Below are 23169 nucleotides of genomic sequence, written 5' to 3'. Positions count from 1 at the left end.
GTTTGCTTTTATGACTGCCATTTTAAGTGTGAATTAGCATTTTGGAGGAATATTTTTGGCAATTCACTGACACATATGGTGATCTTTTGAATAGGTTCATGGGTTATAATTTGTTTCTATTTCTAATATAAATGATGGGATACTCAAGTTTCTTAGCAAGAAGTGAAACATAAGCATTTTTTTTTTAAATTCATTTTTTCTAATAAAGAAATCTTAAACAACTTTTCGCTTTTGGGGATGTGAATTCTTTTATTAAATGGTTCTAAATTTGGCAACTTGTCTACATTTTGGCGATTTTAAGATCAGTTTCTATAGAACATTTTTAATTCCGAGATCTGAAAATTTTTCGACGATTTTTTTAAAACATCATAACAAATTTCATTAAAATAATGGTAACATACTGAAATAATATTTAAAAAATAACATTAAAATAAAACATTTTTTTATTTTTTGCTGTCATATTATAAAGTTTCATTTTAGCAAATTATATACTTGTACAATTTTTTGAATCTGAAAAATAAACAAGGTTTATACCTTATTTATTTTTGTTACCTTGTTTTATTAAAAAGCATAATTTATGAAAAATTTATTTTGCTAAAAAGCATAATTTATAAAACAGCTCTTAGCAAAAGCAAAATTAGCTATGTAATTAATTAAAAATGTCTTCTTTTTAATTTTTTCATAGTCGGCGTTTTTCCTATGTAATTGTCTCAGAATATTCAAAATTCTCAGAAAATGCATCAGTTTTCTCTATAAAATTAATTTTGCACTTTTTCCTCCCCCCTTTTTTTCCCAAAATATTTCTAGCTTTTTGCTGTTACAGAATTGGTAGGGATAATTTTTCTTTAGTATTTTGGACATTGCAGCTTGGAAAGTTTAGAAGGATTTGAAGGCAAGATAGACGCACGATTCTAGAAGATTCGAGAAATTTGTGACAAAATGAAAAATATCTCCATAGTATCAACACAAAATGATGTATTTTACAAAAAGATTGCAATGAATTTCTTACTTTTTGTAGAATGTTTGGAAGAACAATGAAAACATAATATTTGAATGTTTTACTCCTGATACTAGAATCTTTCTCTAACATGTTTATCTTCCCTTTATTTTCTCTACTCCTTACTAGACAAGAGCATTGAAAGTATCAAAAATGCTTGGGCAGGCATTATAGAAAGGGATTTTTTTATTAATAAAGAAATTCAAAACTTACACTTTATCTAATATGTCTTAATGCATCATACACAGAGCAAGCACTAGACATTTTCCCACCTGATGCAATCTCTGTGGATCCTAAATTCTGCTTCCGATGCCTGCTCTAAATGCTAAAAGTTTTGCCATTTCTAGATTTTGTTCCATGTGTCACTAAATTCTAAAAATTCTGCTACACCAGCTCTGTAATCGGTATTTCTATTTCCTCAAATGATAGAGTTATTGAGCCAGATTAAATTAAAATTAAATTGTACAATCTTTGACCACTAGTACACATTTTGAGTTTGAATTTGACTGCTCTTGTTTAATTGCATGACCGTGAGCTGTAATTGATTTTGTTAGCATAAGAACATGCCTTTCTTTTTTAAAAAGAGGCTAAACCTTTGTCTGATATTGTACGAGGGCAATTCCAAAAAAAAGGTCTCCTATTTTTTAGGGACATAGAGAAAGTTTTAATAAGGTTGTTGGCAACACTGTTGTGAGTGGTGCCTTCTCCGCTACCACATAAGCATGCAGGCGCTTGGCTCGGATGCTCAGTCTTGGCTTGGCAGCCATTTGAAATGGAGCTCCCGACAAATGTTACCGCGAAGTGCGCGCAGTTATTCGATTTTTGAATGCAAAAGGCGTTAAACCAGTTGAAATTCACCGCCTATTGACGGAAGTGTGTGGACAGTCGTGCATGGATGTCAAAAACGTTCGCAAGTGGCGTAGAGTTTACAGCCGGTCGTACTGAAATTCATGATGAAGAAAGAAGCGGAAGCCGTCAATTGCCGACGAGACAATCGCGAAAGTTGAGGAACTCATGCGTAAAATTCGGAGGATCACTCTGGATGCTCTCTGCATTTTGGTTCCTGAGTTTTCCAGAAGCACCATCCACAGGATTTTAACGGAAAAGTTGCAATATCGGAAGGTGTGTGCAAGATGGGTACCGCGTATGCTGACAGAAGATCACAAACGGCAATGGGCACCCAGCGATTTCCACCTGTTCCCTAAGTTGAAGGAACATTTGTCTGGACGACGGTCACCGATGATGAGGTGAAAGATGAGGTTCAACGCTTCCTGAAAAGCATGGCGGCAAGCTGGTATGACATGGGCATTGTAAAACTGCCACAGCGTCTACAAAAATGCATCGAATGAAATGGCGATTATGTTGAAAAATAAAGCATTCTTCAATCTTTAAAGTGATGTAGCAATTATAGAAAATAAACGGTTCTTTGTACAGTAAGACCCCGCTTAACGCTGTTTTGGTTTAGCGCTCTTTTATTTCAACCCGGGGATTCTCCGAAATTGTGCGCAGCGCTAGGTTTCCAAATAACATATCCGAAACAGTGTAGTTGTGTTTCTTGCTTTGTGGACGCATTTTTATCATTTGAAACATTTGTTGACATTATTGTAAGTTTAAATTTGTATAATACTATAACGATCAATACAGTGACAAATATTATGATCTTTAGTTTTTATCATGGGTGATAATAAAAAACAAGAAAAGAAAGCAACCAGAAAAAGCATTTCACTGGAAACTCAAATGCAAGTGATTAGAAGATTAGATTCTGGTGAACGTCAATCTCAAATTAGTGCTGCATTGATTTTGGCAACTTCAACAATAAGGACAATTCTTAAGAATAAAAAAAAAAATACTGTCATCGGCAACTGCAACTACGTCAAGCTCTGCAACTAGAATTACTCGTTCTAGAAATAACATTATAGAGGAAATGGAAAAACGACTGTCTATATGGATTGACGACGAAATTGAACGTAATATGCCATTAAGCCAATCTATCATAATGCCTTCTTGACAAAAAGGCAGAAAATTGGAAACCCCAGAATAGACTGAATGATCTGACTGAGAATTTTATTTGTTTTTAAAAGTATATGCGTTTATATTGTTTTTATTTTTGTAAGAAATAAATGTTTGATTTTATTTTTATTAAAAAAACATTATTAAATTTATTGCCTAACCATTTTTTATCAGTCTTCCCCTAACCCTATTATTTACATGTTAAGATAGCCTCGCTTAGCGCTGTTTCGCATTACGCTCTACTTCGATGGAACGTATCCCCCACGTTAAGCGGGGTCTTACTGTATATCTAAAAATATAGGAGACCTTTTTTTGGGGATTGCTCTCGTAGTTACTTTCAGACATAGCAATAATTTGCTTCACGTCTGTGTGGGGTTTGGGACTATTCAACTTGTACCAAATCAAGTAAACTCTCATAGGTATATTGTGGAGAGGTTGATAAATTGGGAGATAAAGCACGCAGAAACTAGCGAGAGCATTGATTTGCATATTGAGACAAAACTCTCATTGTTATAAAAGATGCTTAAAGAGAAGGACATCGATATAAAATAGCCAAAATGTTTAGGAAGGCTTCACATTAAAATGATGGTTAAATATTTTGTTTTGTAGCTTTTAATGTGTAATTGTCCTAATATTGTTTAAGAATCAATAGGCCTTTTTTAACAAATGTTAAAAAATAAAATTTAATAGCAGCCATGTAAAATCCATAATAACTAAAGTTGTCTAATTTCCTAATTTCATTATTTATAATTAACTGCTTACCCTTAAAAATTATTTCTACATATTAAAGAGAGTTATTGCCTTTCATTAATACTCACTGAGGTCACAAGATAAAACACAAAAATGTAAAAATTCAAGTAAAACTTACTTTTTGCATTTAGTGAGACTTAAAATAAAACAAAACAAATTTTAGAAATTAGATACACATGGCTAAAATAAATACTTTAGAAAAGTCTATAACCACTTCCCCCCCCTTTTTTTTTAATTCCACTAATTTTAAAAGCTAAAGCTATTGGAAGCACATTAGTGTGTTAAAATTTTCAGTGGGCTAATTTTCTGAAGTCTTATTTTGGCATTTTTTTAAGTGATTGTAAATGGCTACTGTTTATTTGGATTACAGTTGTTGAGTTTTTGTAGCACTACTAAATAAGTTATTCTCTTTCTTCAATTTTAAAATATTTTACAATGAAAAACAATTTAGAAATTGTGTTGCAGTGTCTTAAAAATTCATAGGTCAACAATGTCAAAAATTCATTTTTTTAATTATGGGAATTTTTCAATTTATAAATGGAAATATAAATAATAAATTCAAAAATACTAATATTTTTATGTTTTATTACTTTCTGTATCTATTTCATCATTATTAACATGACTAAAATCTTCAGTTTCTTGATCTCTGTCTGGTAAAGGCTTTAAGTGTACTGGCAGTAAATCTCCTAAAGTGCTTGATCTTGCACAACGATATGCATGCCTAGATATTGAAATAAATTGTACAAACTAATTATAACAAAATATTTAATAAAAAACTATATTAATAATACAGAGAACAACTTCAAGTCAAGGAAAACATATCTATTTACTTTTAAATTTCAAACTATGTTTTAATCTCTCAGTGGCAGATGTATACAGTACAAAGTCTATAATCCGGACGTCCATTATCCAGCATGATCTATAATACAGACCTCAAAGCCACAAACTTTTTGCGTGCGCGAAGACAATGCACATACATTACGCATGCATGTAATGTATGCTTTACGCATATGCACGTTGAAAGAAATGTTTAATAAAGTAAACAAATAAATATTAAGCTTTTTTTTGTAAAATTTGATCATAATTGCTCTTTATTGCATAAATTACGGTTTCATACTTTAATTGTATAATTTCTGCTTGCAATCTTATCAGATTTAAATTGATGATCCATAATCCAGAATCGCCGAAGTCCCGATGAGTCCGGATTACGGACTTTGTACTGTAGTAACACTTGTGGCCATTAAAATGCAAGCTATATTAAAGTCATATCTACTACAAATAATATAAGCATTGAAAGTAAATTGATTAAAATTACAGCTTTGTTGACATGCGGAATGCAAAGAAATCAATGTTCATGTAACCATAGTGACCTAACAATTATTGCTGTGATATGCCTGGCATTAAAAAACAAGGCTTTTCATTATTTTTGAAATATGTCAGTCCCTGCTGTTCTCACATGCTATCATAGTTCATTTGTTAAGTTGTGGGGGCTGCTAGCTGGGCCAATCATTTGCCAGTCATCAGCCAAATATGCTTGATGGGTGACATATTAACCCCTGAACTGCCGTGGGCATATATATATGCCCTTCCATTCATTTGCTTTGCACTGCTACCCGTAAAATTATTCGCAGCTTTGGAATGCAACACCACAATGACCTTGACAAAGTATGCAAAGGAGGATACTATTTCAGAGAAGTCTGGGGAGAAATTGAAGAGAGGGGTGTGTCTAAAGCAGTGAAAGTAATGACTGCACGGTATTGGCTGGTGTTGTTTGAGTAAAACATTTTTTTTTTTTTTAATTCTGTGTCCTCCGTTTTCGTTTAATTTTTGTAGTAGGTTCCAGGAATAAAGAAAAATATAACGGATGTTTCAAACCCATTATCTTTTTTGAATTATTTTTTGATGAACTGCTCATGCTTCATATTGCTACTGAAACTAACCGTTTTGTAGACCAACACCTTGCAAACGAAAAATCAAGAACAAAATCGTGGCATTCAACCATTTCAGGAAAAATATATGTTTTTTTTTTTTTTTTTTAAGCATACTGATTTCACAAGGTATAACAGTGAAACCTGATATTACACTTTACTGGTCTAAAAATGAATTGATTGAAACTCCATTTTAGGGATCTTTTTTATTATAAAAACATCATTTTTTATTATACTTTTACTCAAAACATTAAATTTTGTGCATTCATTTTTTTTTCTTTTATTCTTTATTTTGTGAAAGTAAACAGTTTTTAGAAAGTAAAACTTGCATTTATCTTCCTCCTAATACATCGCATAACTACGCGCGCCTGTGTGAAAATCCGTGGCAGTTAAGGGGTTAAGAGAGCAGGCAGATCTAGTCAATAATACAACCTGGTAATCAATGTTAAAAGTTTCAGCATTGCATGTCATATGCATTCATACATTATATCCTGCTAAAACTCTTCTGCAAACAACCTTGAAGGTAAGGAAGGACAACTGACTCAAAGCTTCAGAGATGAAGCAGGCTGTTAACTGTGCTGGCAATGCATATCAGGCAAGTGTGAGAATGCTGCAAATCATAACTCCAGATGAGGGGAATAGCATTTCAATGCATAATCACAACAATCTTATGCAAGTTTGGGTGCACAATAGTGGCAGACATCATGATCTGTCAAACTCAGAAACTAGCTTATAGAATTTTTTTTTTTAGCGTATACGGAAATGCTTCCATTGCTAAGCAACAATGAGCAAACACGCAGTTCTTGCACTTAAAAAAAAAAGCTTGTTATTTTCCCTTTTTATAATGGTTTTAGGTAGTCTTATTGAAATATATGCTTTTGTTCACACTTCAATTCTAATTACTTCCATGCCCTGCCGAGGTTTATGCATGGTGCGAATTTCAAGCCTCCTTCATGGTGTTGCATTTTGTGTGGCCTGCAATCTAGCTATGAATTGCTTGCACTTATTATTTTGTTCTTTAAAATATTGCTTAGTATGAAAGCAAACTTGGCAGTTTACCAAAATAATTGTAGAATGGGGTTATTATTAAAAACTGCATTGGTGAAAAGTAACATAATAACTCAATGGCCTTTATTTCTCACTAGCAAATCTTATCTATCTAATAAATGTCTGATTTTGACTTAAATTTTCTACGTTTCAGTTTCACCGCAAGTTGACGGTGCCATTGTAAAGCATTGTGCCTTTCTGTTAATTATTTGAATTAAATAAAGGGTTACTTTCGCCCTTCTTCTGTGCTAGTAATTTATTCATACCTGTGTGAAAATTCGCTAGGTTCATTGTAGGATTTAATTTAATTTGTGGAATAACAGACATAGATCTTACAGCACATATTAAAGGCCACCAGTTACAGCAGTGCATGCAGATTGGTTTTGATTTATTTCACTAGAGGAAAGCATGAGGGCTAGATGCCTAAGAGGAGTGATGCCCTTTGTGGAGGACTTTTTAAGGTAAACTGCCTTGTGCCCACAATTGCACATGGTGAAAACCACGAAAACACTCATGCAGCCAGGTTCTGAACATGAGTCGAACTACCAGTGTTCAGCAAATTTACTACTGAGCCACTGGTGGACAGAATTGTATTTTATGTTGCCCTTTAGGCTTTTCACAATTATATATGTATTCTCTTATCTGAATTAACTTTCAATATATTAAGAAATACCACATATAAAAAAGAGGAAGATCAAGTAGCCACATTCCCGGCAAAGTGATACAGTTGCCAACCTTATTATTAAAGTATTATCAAGCTATTTATCGGGTACAAAGAACCATGATGCAAATAATTCTCATTTTAAGTTAGATTTTCCTGACTTTATGAATGCCATGTATTTCAGGTTTGAGCTTTCTCGAAAGTAATGAAAATGTGTACAAAGATGGGGGGGGGAACATAATTTTATACCATACTGTAATGAAATTAAATATAATTAAAAAGATTACTCGATTTTGAAATATCTTCAGAAACAGAGAAAAAGCATTTGAAATTCAACTGTAATTTTGAAAAATATGCACATTTACCTTCCGTGCCTAGATTTTGTTACTATAATATCATGGAGTTTCCCATCACTGCAACAAAGACGGCAATGCACATGTTTAGGTCTTTTCAATACAGGTTTTACAAGTCTGGGCCAGGATATATCAGCTAAATAAAAGTTTTTAAAAAATGTCATAAAACCAAAAATACTGAGAATTAGTAATGGTAATTTAAAAGCACTACAGCTTTTTTAATGGATATCCATCTAAGGAAGGCCTGCCAGTCTTAAACTGGATTAATTTACGAAGGAGGAGAAGTTGATTTTTGTGCATTAAAGGGAATGAACATCCATTAAAATTAGCTGCTAAATACCTAGAAAAAAATTATTAAATATGCATTCTGATCACCAAAGGCAAAATCTGGAAATAGTTTGAAAGTCTAGAAGTTGTTAAAAACAACATTACATTTGATTTCCAAGTACAGTTACCTATATTTGGCAATGTAATGCTATTTTAGAAATTCATTTGCAATTTTTATTCATTGATACAATTTAAACAGTACAAAGTCTGAGATCCGGAATGATCTAAAATCTGGACTTTAAAGCGACCAACAAGCCTTTTTGTTGTTGTATGCTTTATGCATGCACATTTGATCTCCCCCCCCCAATAATAAAACATGTGGAGAGTCCTGATTCCTAATTTCACTTTGGCTTTGAATAAAATACCTTGTTATTGACGAAACAATCATTTTAGCATAAATGTGTGTGATCAATAATTTGGCTCCATAGCTGCATATCAGCTTGGCATACTCTCAGACCGAAACATTCTACATGAAAACTATGTTATTTTAGACCTACTAATATTTATATATTCTTGTCGCCAATCTAGCAAAATATTATATTTCGGTTTCATCACCGAATGTTTATCATCACATGATAACTAAGTAACGACGCATGCAAAGATACATAAACAATTTTTTATACTAGAAATTGTATAATAAAGAGTATAGTAAACTTTTATATTGACATTACACTTGGCAATAATTACAGATTATAAGTTAAATGTGCTTAAAAAATGTTGATGAGAAAAATTTAACAAAACTTTCTTTCCATATTCTAAAAATAGATTTTGTTAATGATACTCATAAGCCAAAAGGCTACATTTAATGCTATTTGAATTAAGAATAACTGATTTGTTTGCTATTCATCACATAAACCCAGAACCAGCGCCAGAGCTTGCATGGCCGCACCGGGCTGCAGAATTTAGGGAAGACAAAATTTTTGAAATTTAGAGAAGCACCGAGCAACAGAATTACAGAATGACAAAATTTTTAGAATTCACACAGTGTGAACGAAAATTAGGGGCGCCAAAAATTTAGAACTTACGGAGGCAATGGTAGCAGAATTTAGAACCTACAGGTGGTAAGATATCTAGTGACGGCCCTTGATAAGCCTTAAGTATATGTGGGAATTTATTTATTCAGAATTCAGATAAACCTTAAACATGTGCAAGAAACAGACGTAAGTATAGTAAATAACTAGTACAATTCAGGTTTAAATGTCCCAGCACGTGATAGAAGCAAGAAAAAATTTAGTGAAACAACTTATCCTTTCTCGCCAGTCTCATGATTTATAGCCAATAATGCACAGCAGATGCTATTAAGCTAGTTTAAAATTACATTTTACTGATTCCACAGGAATTTCAGTTAATATTTCAGATTGTGCTGTTCCTTAACTTTCTGATTTGATCCATCTTTATTTTTGGCAGGCTGTTATTATTACAGCAATTTTATGAAAATTAAAGTATGAACATTTGATTATGTTGAAAAGTTTCTAATTCTAGAGCTGCAACAGGATCTACAAGTGAAAGCGTGTTTCGATGTCCATATGCGAGGAATATGGCATTGGAAAGTCAACTGTATATGACTTGACAAAACAGAATAAGAAATTTTTTGTGGATTCCAACATGTCACTCGCAATGAATAACAGAAAAATTATTTCGTTATGCTAAAAGTGATGATGATCATGACAAAGTGATAATTAAATGCATCGGCTCAAGCAAACAGCATTTGCAGGTCAGGTATCCGCACCTATAGCGCTACCCCAGTAGAACATGTAGCCGATTTTCGAACAACTATATTTCATAAATTGCAGCAGATGGTATAGATGAGAAATGAGGTGTAGCAATTACAGGCATAATAGGTATTCGTAGCAGGTACTGGGTGGTTATAATTAAAGTGACCCTATTCAGACCCCTCTAGAACCTGTTCTACTTATCGAATTTTGATGAAATTTGGTATATATGTTATATGGAACATAGGGAAACGATTTCTGCAATAAAAAAATAATTTGACATGGGCCCTTTTTGCAATCTCTTTAAACAATATTCATGCAATGCAGCTAAGCTATTGCTGCCATTGTGATAAAACAGTTTTACCAGTAAAGCTCGATCTTTCTTCTGTAAAGGCATGATTAACAATGACATAGGCACACAGAATGATTTTTTGGCTCTGACTGCAAGTCTCTTTATAGGTTTGACTAATTTGCATAAGGAATTTTTGAAAATTGTCATCTAGTGGTCAAAATTTGAACTATTTTTTATTGCAGTCATATTTTCCCCATAGTCCATATATACCAAGTTTCATCAAAATTTCATATGCAGAACGGGTTCTACATGTGACAGAGGATGTGGGCACCACCCCTCTACTAATATGGTTAATTGGTATAGTGCCACGTCCACCTTTATCTAGATAACCATACGTGGTCATTATGCTAATACACTAATACATAAACATACATACAAATTTGATACTCAATACAGTGGCGTTAAAGCTAATTAATGTTTGACACCGGATAAAACATTCCCATGTTACAAGGTATATGCAAAAGCATGGATACAGTAGCATATATACATAACGTGTGTACTCATATGTTAAGTACACTATGATCCTTTGAAGCATTATCGTTAGATACACAAGACATGTACATGCTGAAATATTAGGTGCGCAATGTTATGCTGGAATAAGTAATTAGTACAGTGAATTAAAACAGGATTTGTAGCGGTCCTTACAAGTGCTTATAAATCCTTATATTTGAAAATAAAATATAAAAGCCCTTATAGTTGCTTATTTTTTGCTTTTAGTGCTTTTTTTTTAAATGAATGCACATTTTTCCCCCATACCAAAGCCAAAACTAAATAAATAACTTTTCTTCCTTATATGGAATGTCAGATGGTGAATCATATTCCCAGAAATAGCTTTTCGCCCCTTTCTCTGCATTAACACAACTTTTAATGCGTGCGAGTACAGACGGGTGCATGTCGCTCCATTGGTCAAAGAATTGCGAAAGCGGTAGAAAATTCCGATACATTTCGTATTCTTTTGTTCCCGACCAATACTACACACGTTTGAATTTCTATCAAGATTTTAATAATTTACATTCTCGTTCCACGTGGTCAGTTCATATTCGCGTTTATTATGATCCGTATGCTTATATTATGAGCATATGTATGAATATTTATAATAATATAGTTGCAGTAACTGCTGAATTATAAACTTCAAAAATGGGTAAGTGTGTTTTAACACAGATTAGTTTTCTAAGGAATAATAATCGGAATGACATAAATAAAGTGAAGATAATCGAATAGTCAAAAATAAAGTGAAAAAAAAAATTTTTTTTCCCCCGATGCATTATACAGTACGGAAATTGGATCTCCGAAAAATCTCGAATATTGAATCCGTTAAAGCAACAGACTTTTTTTTATGGTCAATTTCCAACCTGGATTGAATAGGACTAAAAGTTTTGCGGTCTACCAACCCAAGCGAAGAATGATTCTATTCCGGAAATTTAACGAAGCCTGTCCAAAATTAGAATGAAGAACACCCCAGATTGGTAAATCTCCTTATTAATCAATATGAGTATGGCAGTGTGATGTGTCCTGCTGAATGATAAATACACTACATGGGTGCATGACAGTGAAAACTGGACGAAGTAAAGGGGCGTTTTCCTTTATTTAGTTATTTATTCTCTGAGTACCGGCAGCTGTTGATTCCGATTGTGTAATATCACGTGCGGGAGAATTAAGGCGCATGTATTTCGCAGAGATAAAAGAGTTTTTCTGTGCTCGCTAAGCAGATTATTTTTCAGGTCCATTCGGCTATTTTTTATATGATGCACATATCGAAATGTCAAAAGCATTATTTAGCTAAAAAATCTAAAGAATGGCTACAATCTACCCTCTCTTCCTCTTTTATCAGTTACTCTCGACTATCCAGAATTTTCAGATATTCTGCAGTTTCCGAGTGTGCCGGTTAGTTAAGCTTTTAGTGTTAAAGGATGACTGCATGAAGCAATTTCCCATCTTCTGATTTCAGAAAAGTTCCTTTTTTTACTTATTTTTACTTAAATTACTTTGCTTGTAAAACTGTTACACAATGAAAATTTAGAAAATGTTCAGAATTTCGATTTAAGTTAAATTATTTAAATATTAATATGAGTGGAAAAATAAATTGTATTTATTTTCTCTATTTTGAACTGAAATTTCATCATTAAAACTTTTAATATAATTTAGTTCTGCATAGTTTTTTTTCTCTTATTGTAAACTAGTTCTGTAAATTGAACTGTTATTTAAAATTTGAAAAAAAAAAAAAAAAAAAAAAGAGAGAGAGAGAGAGAGAGAATGGTTGAGTAATGCTCATTCTCTCTTAATAAATACTGAATTTCTCATATTTTAAATTACAAGTCTAATTTTTCTTTTAAGATTATGCAGTTGTGTATAATGTAATTAGATAGGTCCTTATTTTTTTCTTAAAATGTGCTTGAAACATGCTTATAGGTGCTTTTTTTTTTTTTTTTTTTTTTTTAAACTAAAATGTGGCTACGAACCCTGTAAAAGTTAGACCCTAGATTAGTACTGTGTGGTACAGTGTCTTGCTACTGGATTATTTGTGCTGTTTCCTAAGTACATTAACCAATGTACAAAGATATTAAAACATGTGTATTAGGTACACAGTAAGCAGTGGGTACCCAAGCGTTAGGTAAGTGTAAGTTAACAATAGGTACTTAATACAATGCTGAACAGATAATTGGTGCAGTTAATTTTAGAGTGGGACCCTAGTTTGATTTTTGCGATACAGTGTCGTGTTACAGGATAAAATGTGCAGATGCACAGTTACATTATCATATATACAGAACATAAATTTATATACATATATACAGACACATTAGGTACATGATTATTCAGTGCGTAATATATGTATATTAACTATACAGTGCCAAGATATGTTATAATACTAGTAGATACATTGGTACAATTACATATAAACAAGGACATACAGACACAATTATATATAGACAAAAGCGTATATATGCTTATATTTGGTACATAATATTCATTGGTGACATAAACATTTAGTACTTATTTCATATACTTACATAAACTCTAGATCCATAAAATAATGTTATAACTAGTAATAGGTGCTTATTAATTTCATAACAGGACGCTAGGTTGATATTTTGCCTTACTGTGTCACGTTACGTAGAAACATATGTGGGTGCATGGGTACACTTCCTATTTACAGTGCTATACTGTACTACCTATTTACAATACATATATCATTCGATTTCATAATCAATAGGTACATGGCACATTTATATAAATGAACGGGTTCTACAAGGGCTTGAAAAGGGTCACTTTAATTATAAACACCCTGTATTTGAGACGTCTAAGGATGTTTTGGACGCTAGGCCAAACTACCGTTGGCCAGCTAGAACAAGTAGCGAGGATTAAGTGCAATGCAGTGAGTGCCCAGTAGAGTGAAATAAATGCCAATATTACAGAAAATGTTCCTACTGCACTATATACATAAGCAGATTTCATAGTATAAAAAGAAGTTATAGCAGAAATAAGTACAATATACAGAAAATGGTTAACATACCTGGGTATATGTGACATAATACATATTTGCAAAGGGTTACGCGGCATATTTGGACGGCCATAAAAGATACATATATATAAAAAAACTTTTTTTCTGTTGTTATTTTTTCATTTATATCTTTTTATTTTTATTTATTATTATTATTTTTTTAATATAATTATTTAGACATTATGTGCATTTTTTTGGTATATTTTTTGGTACACACACACACATATATATATTTAAAAAATAATTCCAAATAATTTATGATAAGAAAACTTTCCATATACTCTCCAAGGAACATAAATTGAATTTAAAACCATGAATTAGGAAAAGAAAAAAAATTTTAGTCAGTATTTTTAGAGAACTATTGCTTTAAAAATATCAAAATCTTTAATCGCAAAAATACCAAAATCAAAAGGAAAAAATTTTAAGTATAGAAAAAGTAGCTATTGTCATTGATTACAGATTAATCAACTTATCAAAGGGAATAAATATACCATCAATTAACAACAACTAAATTAAGAGAGTATGTTTTGTCTTATTTCCAAGTAAGGATCAAAGTCCCAATTAGTCCGGATCTCGGGCTTTGTATTGCACTATTTTAAATGATGCAAGTAATTTCAGTGTTTTCATTTGCAATTTTTAACATTGATACAATTTATACTATTTTAAAAGATGCAAATAATTTCAGTGCTTTTTTTAAACCATTTCATTCACTAATATTTTATCATATTTGCAATCCATACCTTGAAGTAAAAGTATTAAATTGTCTTTCCTTTGCTTAGATTAGCGATTACTTTTACAGGGTGTTTAAAAAAGAATCACCCAATTCGAAATACATATATTATAAAAAAATACTGAACACAGAAATATGCCCACACTTAGGGATGCACAGCATATGTCCATATGTAAGCAAATTCATCCAAAATTTTTGAGAGCATATCTGCTTCCATGGCTCTAATATGGTGCTGTCATGTCCTGCTGGAAAACGAAGTCATCTGAATTGGTTCCCAATTGTGAGAAAGGCCAGTTTTCAAACATATCAAGATATGGGAGTCCAGTAAGAGTGGCCTCTATGAAAAATATGAACCATACACCTTTTCCTGAGAAAAAGCATGGAAAACATTAATTTTTGGCTAGTCTCTCTCATTCTATACAATTTGGTGTGGCTCCACTATACCCATGTTCTAACATTATGGTAGTTGACCTTGCCACTTAGATGAAAAGTAGCCTCGTCACTAAACATGAAATATGTTAACAAATTGTCCTCTTGTAACATATTCTTAAGGATGAATTCACAAAACTTCACATGTCATTCTTTATCACCTGTATGAAGAGCTTGCAGCAATTGAATCTTGTATGGTTTGAAAAAGAAACATCAGCACAAAACATGGCAGACAGATGTTACAGAAATAACAAGTTCTCTGCCGACATGGTGAGTGGATTTCTGTGGACTATGCATGAAATTCTGTGGAATGTACTCCACATTTTCATCTGAAATATGAGAAAGCCAGGTGATTTCCTTTTACGCAGACAACCTGAGTCTTGGAATTGTTTATACCATCACCTAATTCTCTGAGCAGTAGACTGTTAACAACAGGGTATTGTCGATGAAATAATGCTCAACAATTGTTATGGACTTTCTCTTAACGAAGCATAGAACACAAAACCATTCCTGTAGCACAGTTGCAGTAGACAAACACTGAGGTGACAGGGGTGAAGGAAGGGTATTAGCATTGCCTATCACCAACGACAGGAAACGCGAGATTTTCCTCTTTCTACCTATACATTATTTGATCAAAACTGATTAAAAGCCGAATATTTATGATTTTTTAAAAAAATCAGGTGATTCTTTTTGAAACACCTCGTATGTAACATACTTATATGCCATAGCTGCCAGCCTTGGAATACGAAAAACCGTAAGGTTACTCACACACAGACTAACTTTGTACTGTGTGGTAACTCCATTTCAAATGAACCAAATGCAAGATTCAAGTTATTGATATATTTATAATATGATTCCTTTTAAAATATATTACTACATTTTTATGTCTTTTAGCTAATTTTATTTTGTAATTTTCTTACACTTTTAAATAGAAAAAATTCGAATAAGGAAGTAAAGCTTTTACTCATCAAAATACCTAATGAAAAAAAATTTTAACTTTGACAACCTCTCAAGAAACCAATAAAAATAAATAAAATAAGTGACCAAAAAAATGTTTTTATTCTTTTTTCATTACACAAGAATACTTAAGCTCAGAGCAGTAAATTTTACTTTCAGATCAGTGATATAGCCACAGGTGTAACCTACTCTAAATCAGAGGAATGAAATATTTGATGGCAAAAATGCAGTCAGTACCACATAGGCAAAGTTGTTTTAAATGATTCTGTAAAAGAGTGCCACAGGTACAACCTACTCTAAATCATAGGAATGAAATATTTGATGGCAAAAATGCAGTCACTACCACATAGGCAAAGTTGTTTTAAATGATTCTGTAAAAGAGCATAAATGATTCTGTAAAAGAGCAGAGTAAGAAAGATCAATCAGTGTATGCCAAAATAATTCAAATAAAGCATCATAAGTTGTTCAAAAGTGGAAAAAGAACTATTTCAAGGCAGGTTAACATGTTCAACTATTCATGAAAAGCTGGGGCTTTTGCTTCGTAGGAATGACTGAATTGTGTAGAAGTTACTAGAAAATCATAAAGAGAAATTGACTGAATTTCTGTGCTCCATGATAATGTACAGCTTTGAAAAAAATTATCTTCTCAGTAAGTTACGAAATGCTGATCAACGCCATTATATTCTGACATGCCAACAAATTATATATATGAAAAGTAAAAATCTTGTCAGCAAAAAGCAAAAAACAGGGCATAGTTGTTATGACCAGTTACATTGCAGATGGGCTTAAATTTCTTCCATTCATTGTGTTCAAATCCAATACATTGCCTGAGCCAGAAATATTTCTGGAAAGCATCAATGCGTGTGCAAAAGAGAATAAATAGTTTGCTGATGGTATGGTGATGAAAGGATTCATTTGGATGGCAATGCCAACTTAGTGTTTTGTTTAGGCTTCTGAGATACCTTGTCTTGGATTCTTATGTGGGCCTTCTAAAAATGGCAATACAAATAAAAATGGAAGAGGAGAAAATGGACCTGGCAATCGCAATGGGCATCATGATCTTAATTCTTCCATCTCTCGATGTGTGCATCTAGAATTCATTCACTGACAGTAAAAGAAATTTCAGCACTTTCTGATTATTCCCAGCTGTAAAGTCACAAATTCAATAATTCTATGTAGGCTAATTTTTAACAAAGCTAATGTGCAAATAGCAACAACCAGTTTTCAAAACAGCAGCACATGAAAAACTCTATACATGAACCATCAATAAAGTTAGAAAAACAGAAAATATTTGTAACAAAACACTTACTTTTTTCAAAAAATCCTTGTTTTTGTGCTGTTGTTCTCCCCATGTACAAAGCAATCTGTTTTCGCTTAGGAAATATCAGAAAATTGCATAAACTCAGCATCATTATGCACCAGCCAAAACAGACATGTTAGTGTATACTTGGGTTCCTTTATTGCATTAATATTCTTCTAATTTACTCAGCAATTTGTTTTCACATGAAAAAAAATCAGACAATTGCACAAAACTTGGCATCATACAGGCCAAAACAGACATGTGCTATGCATATGCCTGCATTGCCACATAAATACTTTTTGACAACATTGTGGGTTACCACATAACTTGCCTCATAAATAATTTTTCACAACTTATCCATGGGGTTGCAAATAAGCAGAAAATACCAAAATTTCTGGCTTTCAGTGGTACATTTAAAAAGTGTTCGATATTCTTTTAATAGTGCACATGATGAGCTCTGCATAATGATAAATGAATCTGTGTCATTTGATAACAGCAAATGAAGAATTAAATGGTGTAAAATTTATTCTATATGCATAATAACTAAATTCTTATTTTTATTTACTTTCCCTTCCTCCTTCTTCCCCCTCCAAAAAAAAATCATCAAATAAAGTATCATAGCAATTAACAGGTTAACAGCCAGCCATCACCATGAATAATTACAAAAAAAGGGCACTTTTGATTATATGTTAGTTAACAAAGCTGGTTACCAAATTGTTGGTCTAGGATTCGAACCTTCGAAAAGTTATGAATCTTTGTAGTTATGAAGACATTTAAAATCTGTTCAACCTTAAGTCCTCTTGAGAAATTAGTGCTCAAATAAGAGGGGTAAAAGACCCATTGATTCTATTTTCTAGGGTATTCTCAGTCAAAATTGGGTTGGAGCTGGCACAGTAATGCCTAGATACTGCTTATTTCTTCACCCCCGGAAAAGGAATAAATGTGTGCCCCCATATACAATCAAATTAACTGCACCTGCTTATTTTTGTATTTATCAAAAGTAATTATTTTAAATTATAATATTTCAATTCTTGAACTACCTCGATATCAAAATAATTGTCATATAAAACTGTATCAAATGTATCAAAACTAAACTGTATCAAATGATAACTGTATCAAATGATTAAACTGTATAAAATGTATCAACTGTATCAAAACTGTATCAAATGATTAAACTAAACTGTATCAAATGATTGTTTCCTTTTAAAAACAATGTTTTTTTTCTGCTCTGTCACTAATTTAAAGGCATAAGTTAAGATACATTTATACAAGTATAATAAATATTTGTTTAACATTTAAAAAAAAATTGTATGTTACAAATAATTTAATTTTTAAAATTATTTATTACTTCATGGGCCACATTAATAAATTCTCAAGCACAAGTAATGAATTTCAGAAATATATTTTGGGACTGAAGCACTGTCTTTTTTGTGTGAAGGAGCTTATAATTATTTCCCTCATCAACTTGCCTAGTGTATTCTATGACCTGCTGTAAAGTCAAAAACCATCATTTAATGTTTAGATATTGAACATATTGAATAATGTATAAATAACTCAAATAAGCTCGTCTATGTTGATAGGTGCAACTTGATGTTGCACTGCTTGTATCGTATTAAAGAATTCTAAATCTAAAATGTTAGAAGTCAGGGCTCTTGGCAAACTGTCAACACAAATGGATGTCCTATGTGTCTTTAGATCTCTCAATGACTACTATGGCATCAGCAGCAGAACAATGTGTTTTGGGTTATTATTCATGTTTTTTTTTTTTTTTTTTTTTTTTTTTTTTTTTACCAATAGTTACTATAATACCATGATTGGGTCTTCCATTTTTTAAGTTTCTCAATTGCTCCTACAGAATCGCAGTTCTCTCTTCAGAGCTTGTATTGGGTTTCCTCATAACTCTAAAAAAATTAATATAAATTGACATACTGTATCAAAGTTCTATTTTACAGCAGTAGAAAGTAACAAATTCAAAACTATTCTTCCAGCTTTTATTCCTGTAATCGCATGCAAATTTATAAATTAGACAATCATTTTAATATGGAAGGAGTAATAATTTTAATCATAGTTTTATATATTCAGAAAAATAACATAAGTAATTATTTATAGCTTTTAAGTAAGTTAAAAAATATGTTCTTGATAAGTAGCAATAAAATTCAATTAGTATAAAAAGTATTGTGCTAATGCTCAAATATTTTATACAGTTTAATTTTTCTTGCTTTTAGTGAAGCAAAATCATCAGAATTTTTTTAAATTTATCTGATTATTTAATTAATGTTTTATAGAAACAATAACTATGGTTGAAAGTTTTTTTCAAAAATCTTACATAACTTTTTAAGTATATCGAAGTTTCTCTTTACCATTAGCAGCAAAAACTAACAATATTAAAATAATTCTCAATGCAACTTCCTACTTCATGACTGAACCAAGTTTTTTTCATGAATTATCTTTGAAGGACCTAAACTTGTAGCTCTTTTTTAACATCTAGAAATAGCGTTTTTTAAAATTAATTACTTTCATGAAATTTGTGCAGCATTTATATCATTTGGCTATTAAAGGCTAAATTACTTCTTGTTTCTTTTAAATTACTAAGATAATAGTATTAGTTTTTCACCAATTAGAAAGTAAAAACTGAAAAATATCTAGTTTAATTTTTCACATCTCCATTTAAAAGCATTTCTCAATATTATTTTTTTAGAACAAATGTAATAATTCATTCTCAAAAACACTTTTAATGAAGTTTTACTTTTTATAGTTAATTTGGCACCCTTTTTAGTTGGGCAAGTGCAAGGGATGAGGCAAGTGAAGCAGTCATCTTAATCTTGGGTGTAAGCTGAGCATAAAGTCATTTTGCCCCAATAGATGGTGAAAGCCTTACATTCTTTTAACCTTAGTAACGATTATTCATGAGGTTGTTCCAAAGGCTTTAAGCTCAAACACTATATTAAGCACAAAATAAATAGAACAGATTTTTCTGATAATATGAGTTAAATCTGAGAAAATAAATTATATTCAAGATATAAAGTGCATCAATGAAGATATACAAACTGCCCCATCAACACCACTCAAACTCTGCACAGCCAGATTCCTCCCTTAAAATACATAAAAATGCCTAAAGAACTGTCAATCATTAGCTTTTGAGAAAAGTGTGAAAGAAAAGTATGATGTTATATCCAGTGCAAGAAAAAAAAAAAAAAAATATTAGAAACCTGAACATTGATATTTTTATATGTTTAACATAGGAAGACATTCAAAACCTCCACTGCTCATATAGAGGCATGTATGCATGTACTGTGGAATGATGTCAAGCCATCATTTGGAGTGCATTTAACAGGTTACATCTAGTACCTACTGGTAAGCTTCACATAGTGAATACTACAACATGTACTCTATCTTCATGAATACTGCAACATGTACTCTAGCTTCAGTCATTGTATTGGTAATCCCTTATAAACTGCTAGGGAGTATGCCCATTGCTATCCACCAAGCCACTCTCCTGATACCAAAATTATCTGCAGGTTGGACAGCAGACTGAAAAATACTGGAAGTGTCCACTTGACACACAGTCTTTACGATGTTGTTGGAAGAATGCACAATGAGCTTATGCAAGCACATGATGATGCAATATTTCAATGTATAGAACAAACTCCTGAGTTGAACACATACTTGCTAGCTAGAAAGCTAAATGCGAATAGCAATACTGTGCACAGGGTTTTGCAGTGAGATGAGCTATATCCATTTCTCTACACAACTATGCAAGGTCTACATTCAGATGACTTTCAGCTACATGTTGACTTTTATGAATGCAAATAACAACAACATGAAATTAATAATGATTTCATTGTACATAGCGTATTCGGAAACTAAGTACCGTTTCATTCTAACGCCATTGCAGCGCTGTGGTAGGCGTCCCGTGCATGCACACTAGTCTTTCTTGTTCACTGACTTTCAATTGTCACCATTTTGGTTGCTCTATGTTGTGTTTTCAGTTTGCTGTGCACATTCAAAATGTTTAAGACAATTAGTTCTCCCGCTGACTGTGAGATTCGTGCCATGATTAAATTTTTGAACGCGAGGAATGTTAAACCGGCCGAAATTTATCGTCAAGTGACAGAAGTTTACGGTGAATAGGCGATAAGTGATGGAATGGTGAGAAAGTGGGTAAGAATGTTTAATGCAGGTCGAAGAAATGTCCACGCCGAGGCTCGGAGTGGTCGGCCTTCTGATGTCACCGATGATTTGGTAAGGAAAGTTGATGAAGCAATTCATGAGAATAGATGCTTCACAATGACAACTCTTTCAGAGGCATTTCCACAAATTTCACATACTGTTTTGTTCGAAATTGTGTCTGACCGCTTGAATTATCGCAAACTGTGTTCCCGATGGGTTCCAAAAATGCTCACTGATGTTCACAAAACAAAGCTACTTGGTAGTGCCCTGACATTTCTCACGCGGTACAGTGATGAGGAAAAAAACTTTTTAAACCAAATTGTGACAGGTGATAAAACTTGGGTGTGTCATTTCACACCAGAATCGAAACAACAATCGATGGAGTGGAGACACACTCATGCTCCGAAAAAACAAAAGTTCAAAGTGACAATGTCATCACAAAAAATCGTGCACTGTCTTCTGGGATAGGAAAGGCATTTTGTTTACTGAATTTCTTCCCAGAGGTGAAACCATTAACGCGGCATGATATTGTGATACGTTAACAAAACTAAGGTGTGCCATTCAAAACAAACGAAGAGGAATGCTCAGTAAAGGAATTGTGTTGCTCCATGACAATGCTTGGCCCCATACTGCTGGTGTCACTCAATCGTTATTTCGACAGTTTCATTGGGAGCAGTTCGATCACCCGCCGTACAGCCCGGACTTGGCGCTGTCCGACTATCACTTGTTTCTGCACATGAAGCGCGAGCTTGGTGGCAAGTGCTTTGGATCTGACGATGACACGAAAAATGCTGTGGAGTCGTGGTTATCGAAACTGGCAGGAAGTTTCTTTGACAATGGTATACAAAAACTGGTCACCCGCTATGACAAGTGTTTGATCATTGGCGGAAACTATGTTGAAAAATAGTTTAAGACATGTATTTTCATGTAAAAATAAAATTGGATTTGAAAAAATTGTTTTACTATTTTTTTTTTTTTTCAAAACGGTACTTAGTTTCCAAATATGCCTCATACGTCTTGTGGACAGATAAAGCATGCTTCACATGTGATGGGAACTTCAACAGTCACAACAGCCATAAAAGGTCAACATCCAATGTTCATGCAGTTCACCTGCTATGATTTCTGGCCTGCTGGTCTGTAGATGTGTGGGCCAACACACTAGGCGATCACATGATTGGACCATATCTGCTGCCTGAATGACTCACGGGACATCCATACTTGGTATTTCTCTAGGACACATTAACTAATTCCCTTAGATTGCTCTTATCAGCAGCAATACATGGCCTGTGGCTCCAGCATGATGGAGCTCTGGTGCATTTCAGCACTCCTATATATGATTCGCTGGATTGAACATGAGTGTCCAGTTTTATGGCTGCCTCGATTGCCAGATCTGACACCTCTGAATTTCTTTCTATATGGCTATCTGAAGGAATTGGTCTATTGAGACCTAATTACTACAGAAAGTGATTTAATTGCTTGCTTTTATGCTGCATGTACTTAGGTTGCACCACACTGCTGCAACATGTGCACATTCCATGATGCATGCATGCCTCCATATGTGTGGTGGATATTTTGAATATCTTTCTGTGTAAACATAAGCAAATACCAATGTTCATATTTCCCTGGACATGATGTCATACTTTTATTAATCTCGAAAAGTGTGGGTTACACAGGTTCGTTGGATACTTTTTTATGTATTCCAAGCAAGAAATCTGGCTTTCCAAAATTCGACTAGTCTTGATGGGACACCCTGCATAAATGAGTGAATTTTTGATAAAAGAATCAGGCAGAAAAAGAAAAGTCTCAAATACATACCTAAGAATCACGTATAAAAGAAAGAAATAAAAATGTCTTACTTTCTGGTCTGCGCCCTTTTCTTAAAATAACATAAGAAATCCAGTCTTTTCGTGAAGGAGGCTCAGCCTTAAATAGAAAATATTTATTTAC

At 32.9% G+C, this 23169-nt stretch overlaps 1 protein-coding gene across 2 annotated transcripts in view; it reads right to left on the bottom strand.

Moving 5' to 3' along the window:
- Positions 1 to 4322: 4322 nt before the first annotated feature.
- LOC118190978 (ribosome assembly protein METTL17, mitochondrial) overlaps positions 4323 to 23169 on the bottom strand; it is a 166848-nt gene continuing 148001 nt past the window's right edge. For both annotated transcript variants that reach the window (XM_085818485.1, XM_085818484.1), the window contains exons 13-15: positions 23079 to 23145; positions 7759 to 7882; positions 4323 to 4478 (exon numbers count right to left, since the gene is read on the bottom strand). In XM_085818485.1, coding sequence (XP_085674611.1) covers positions 4334 to 4478; positions 7759 to 7882; positions 23079 to 23145 — 336 coding nt within the window. In that variant the 3' untranslated portion in view covers positions 4323 to 4333. The remainder of the gene's footprint in view (positions 4479 to 7758; positions 7883 to 23078; positions 23146 to 23169) is intronic.

Source organism: Stegodyphus dumicola, chromosome 6, assembly GCF_044657685.1.
Source record: "Stegodyphus dumicola isolate Sdum_Otavi_A_Nest chromosome 6, ASM4465768v1".
NCBI lineage: Eukaryota > Metazoa > Arthropoda > Arachnida > Araneae > Eresidae > Stegodyphus > Stegodyphus dumicola.
The sequence above is the reverse complement of the archived record's forward strand: the minus strand, read 5'-3'. Positions and strand labels throughout refer to the sequence as shown.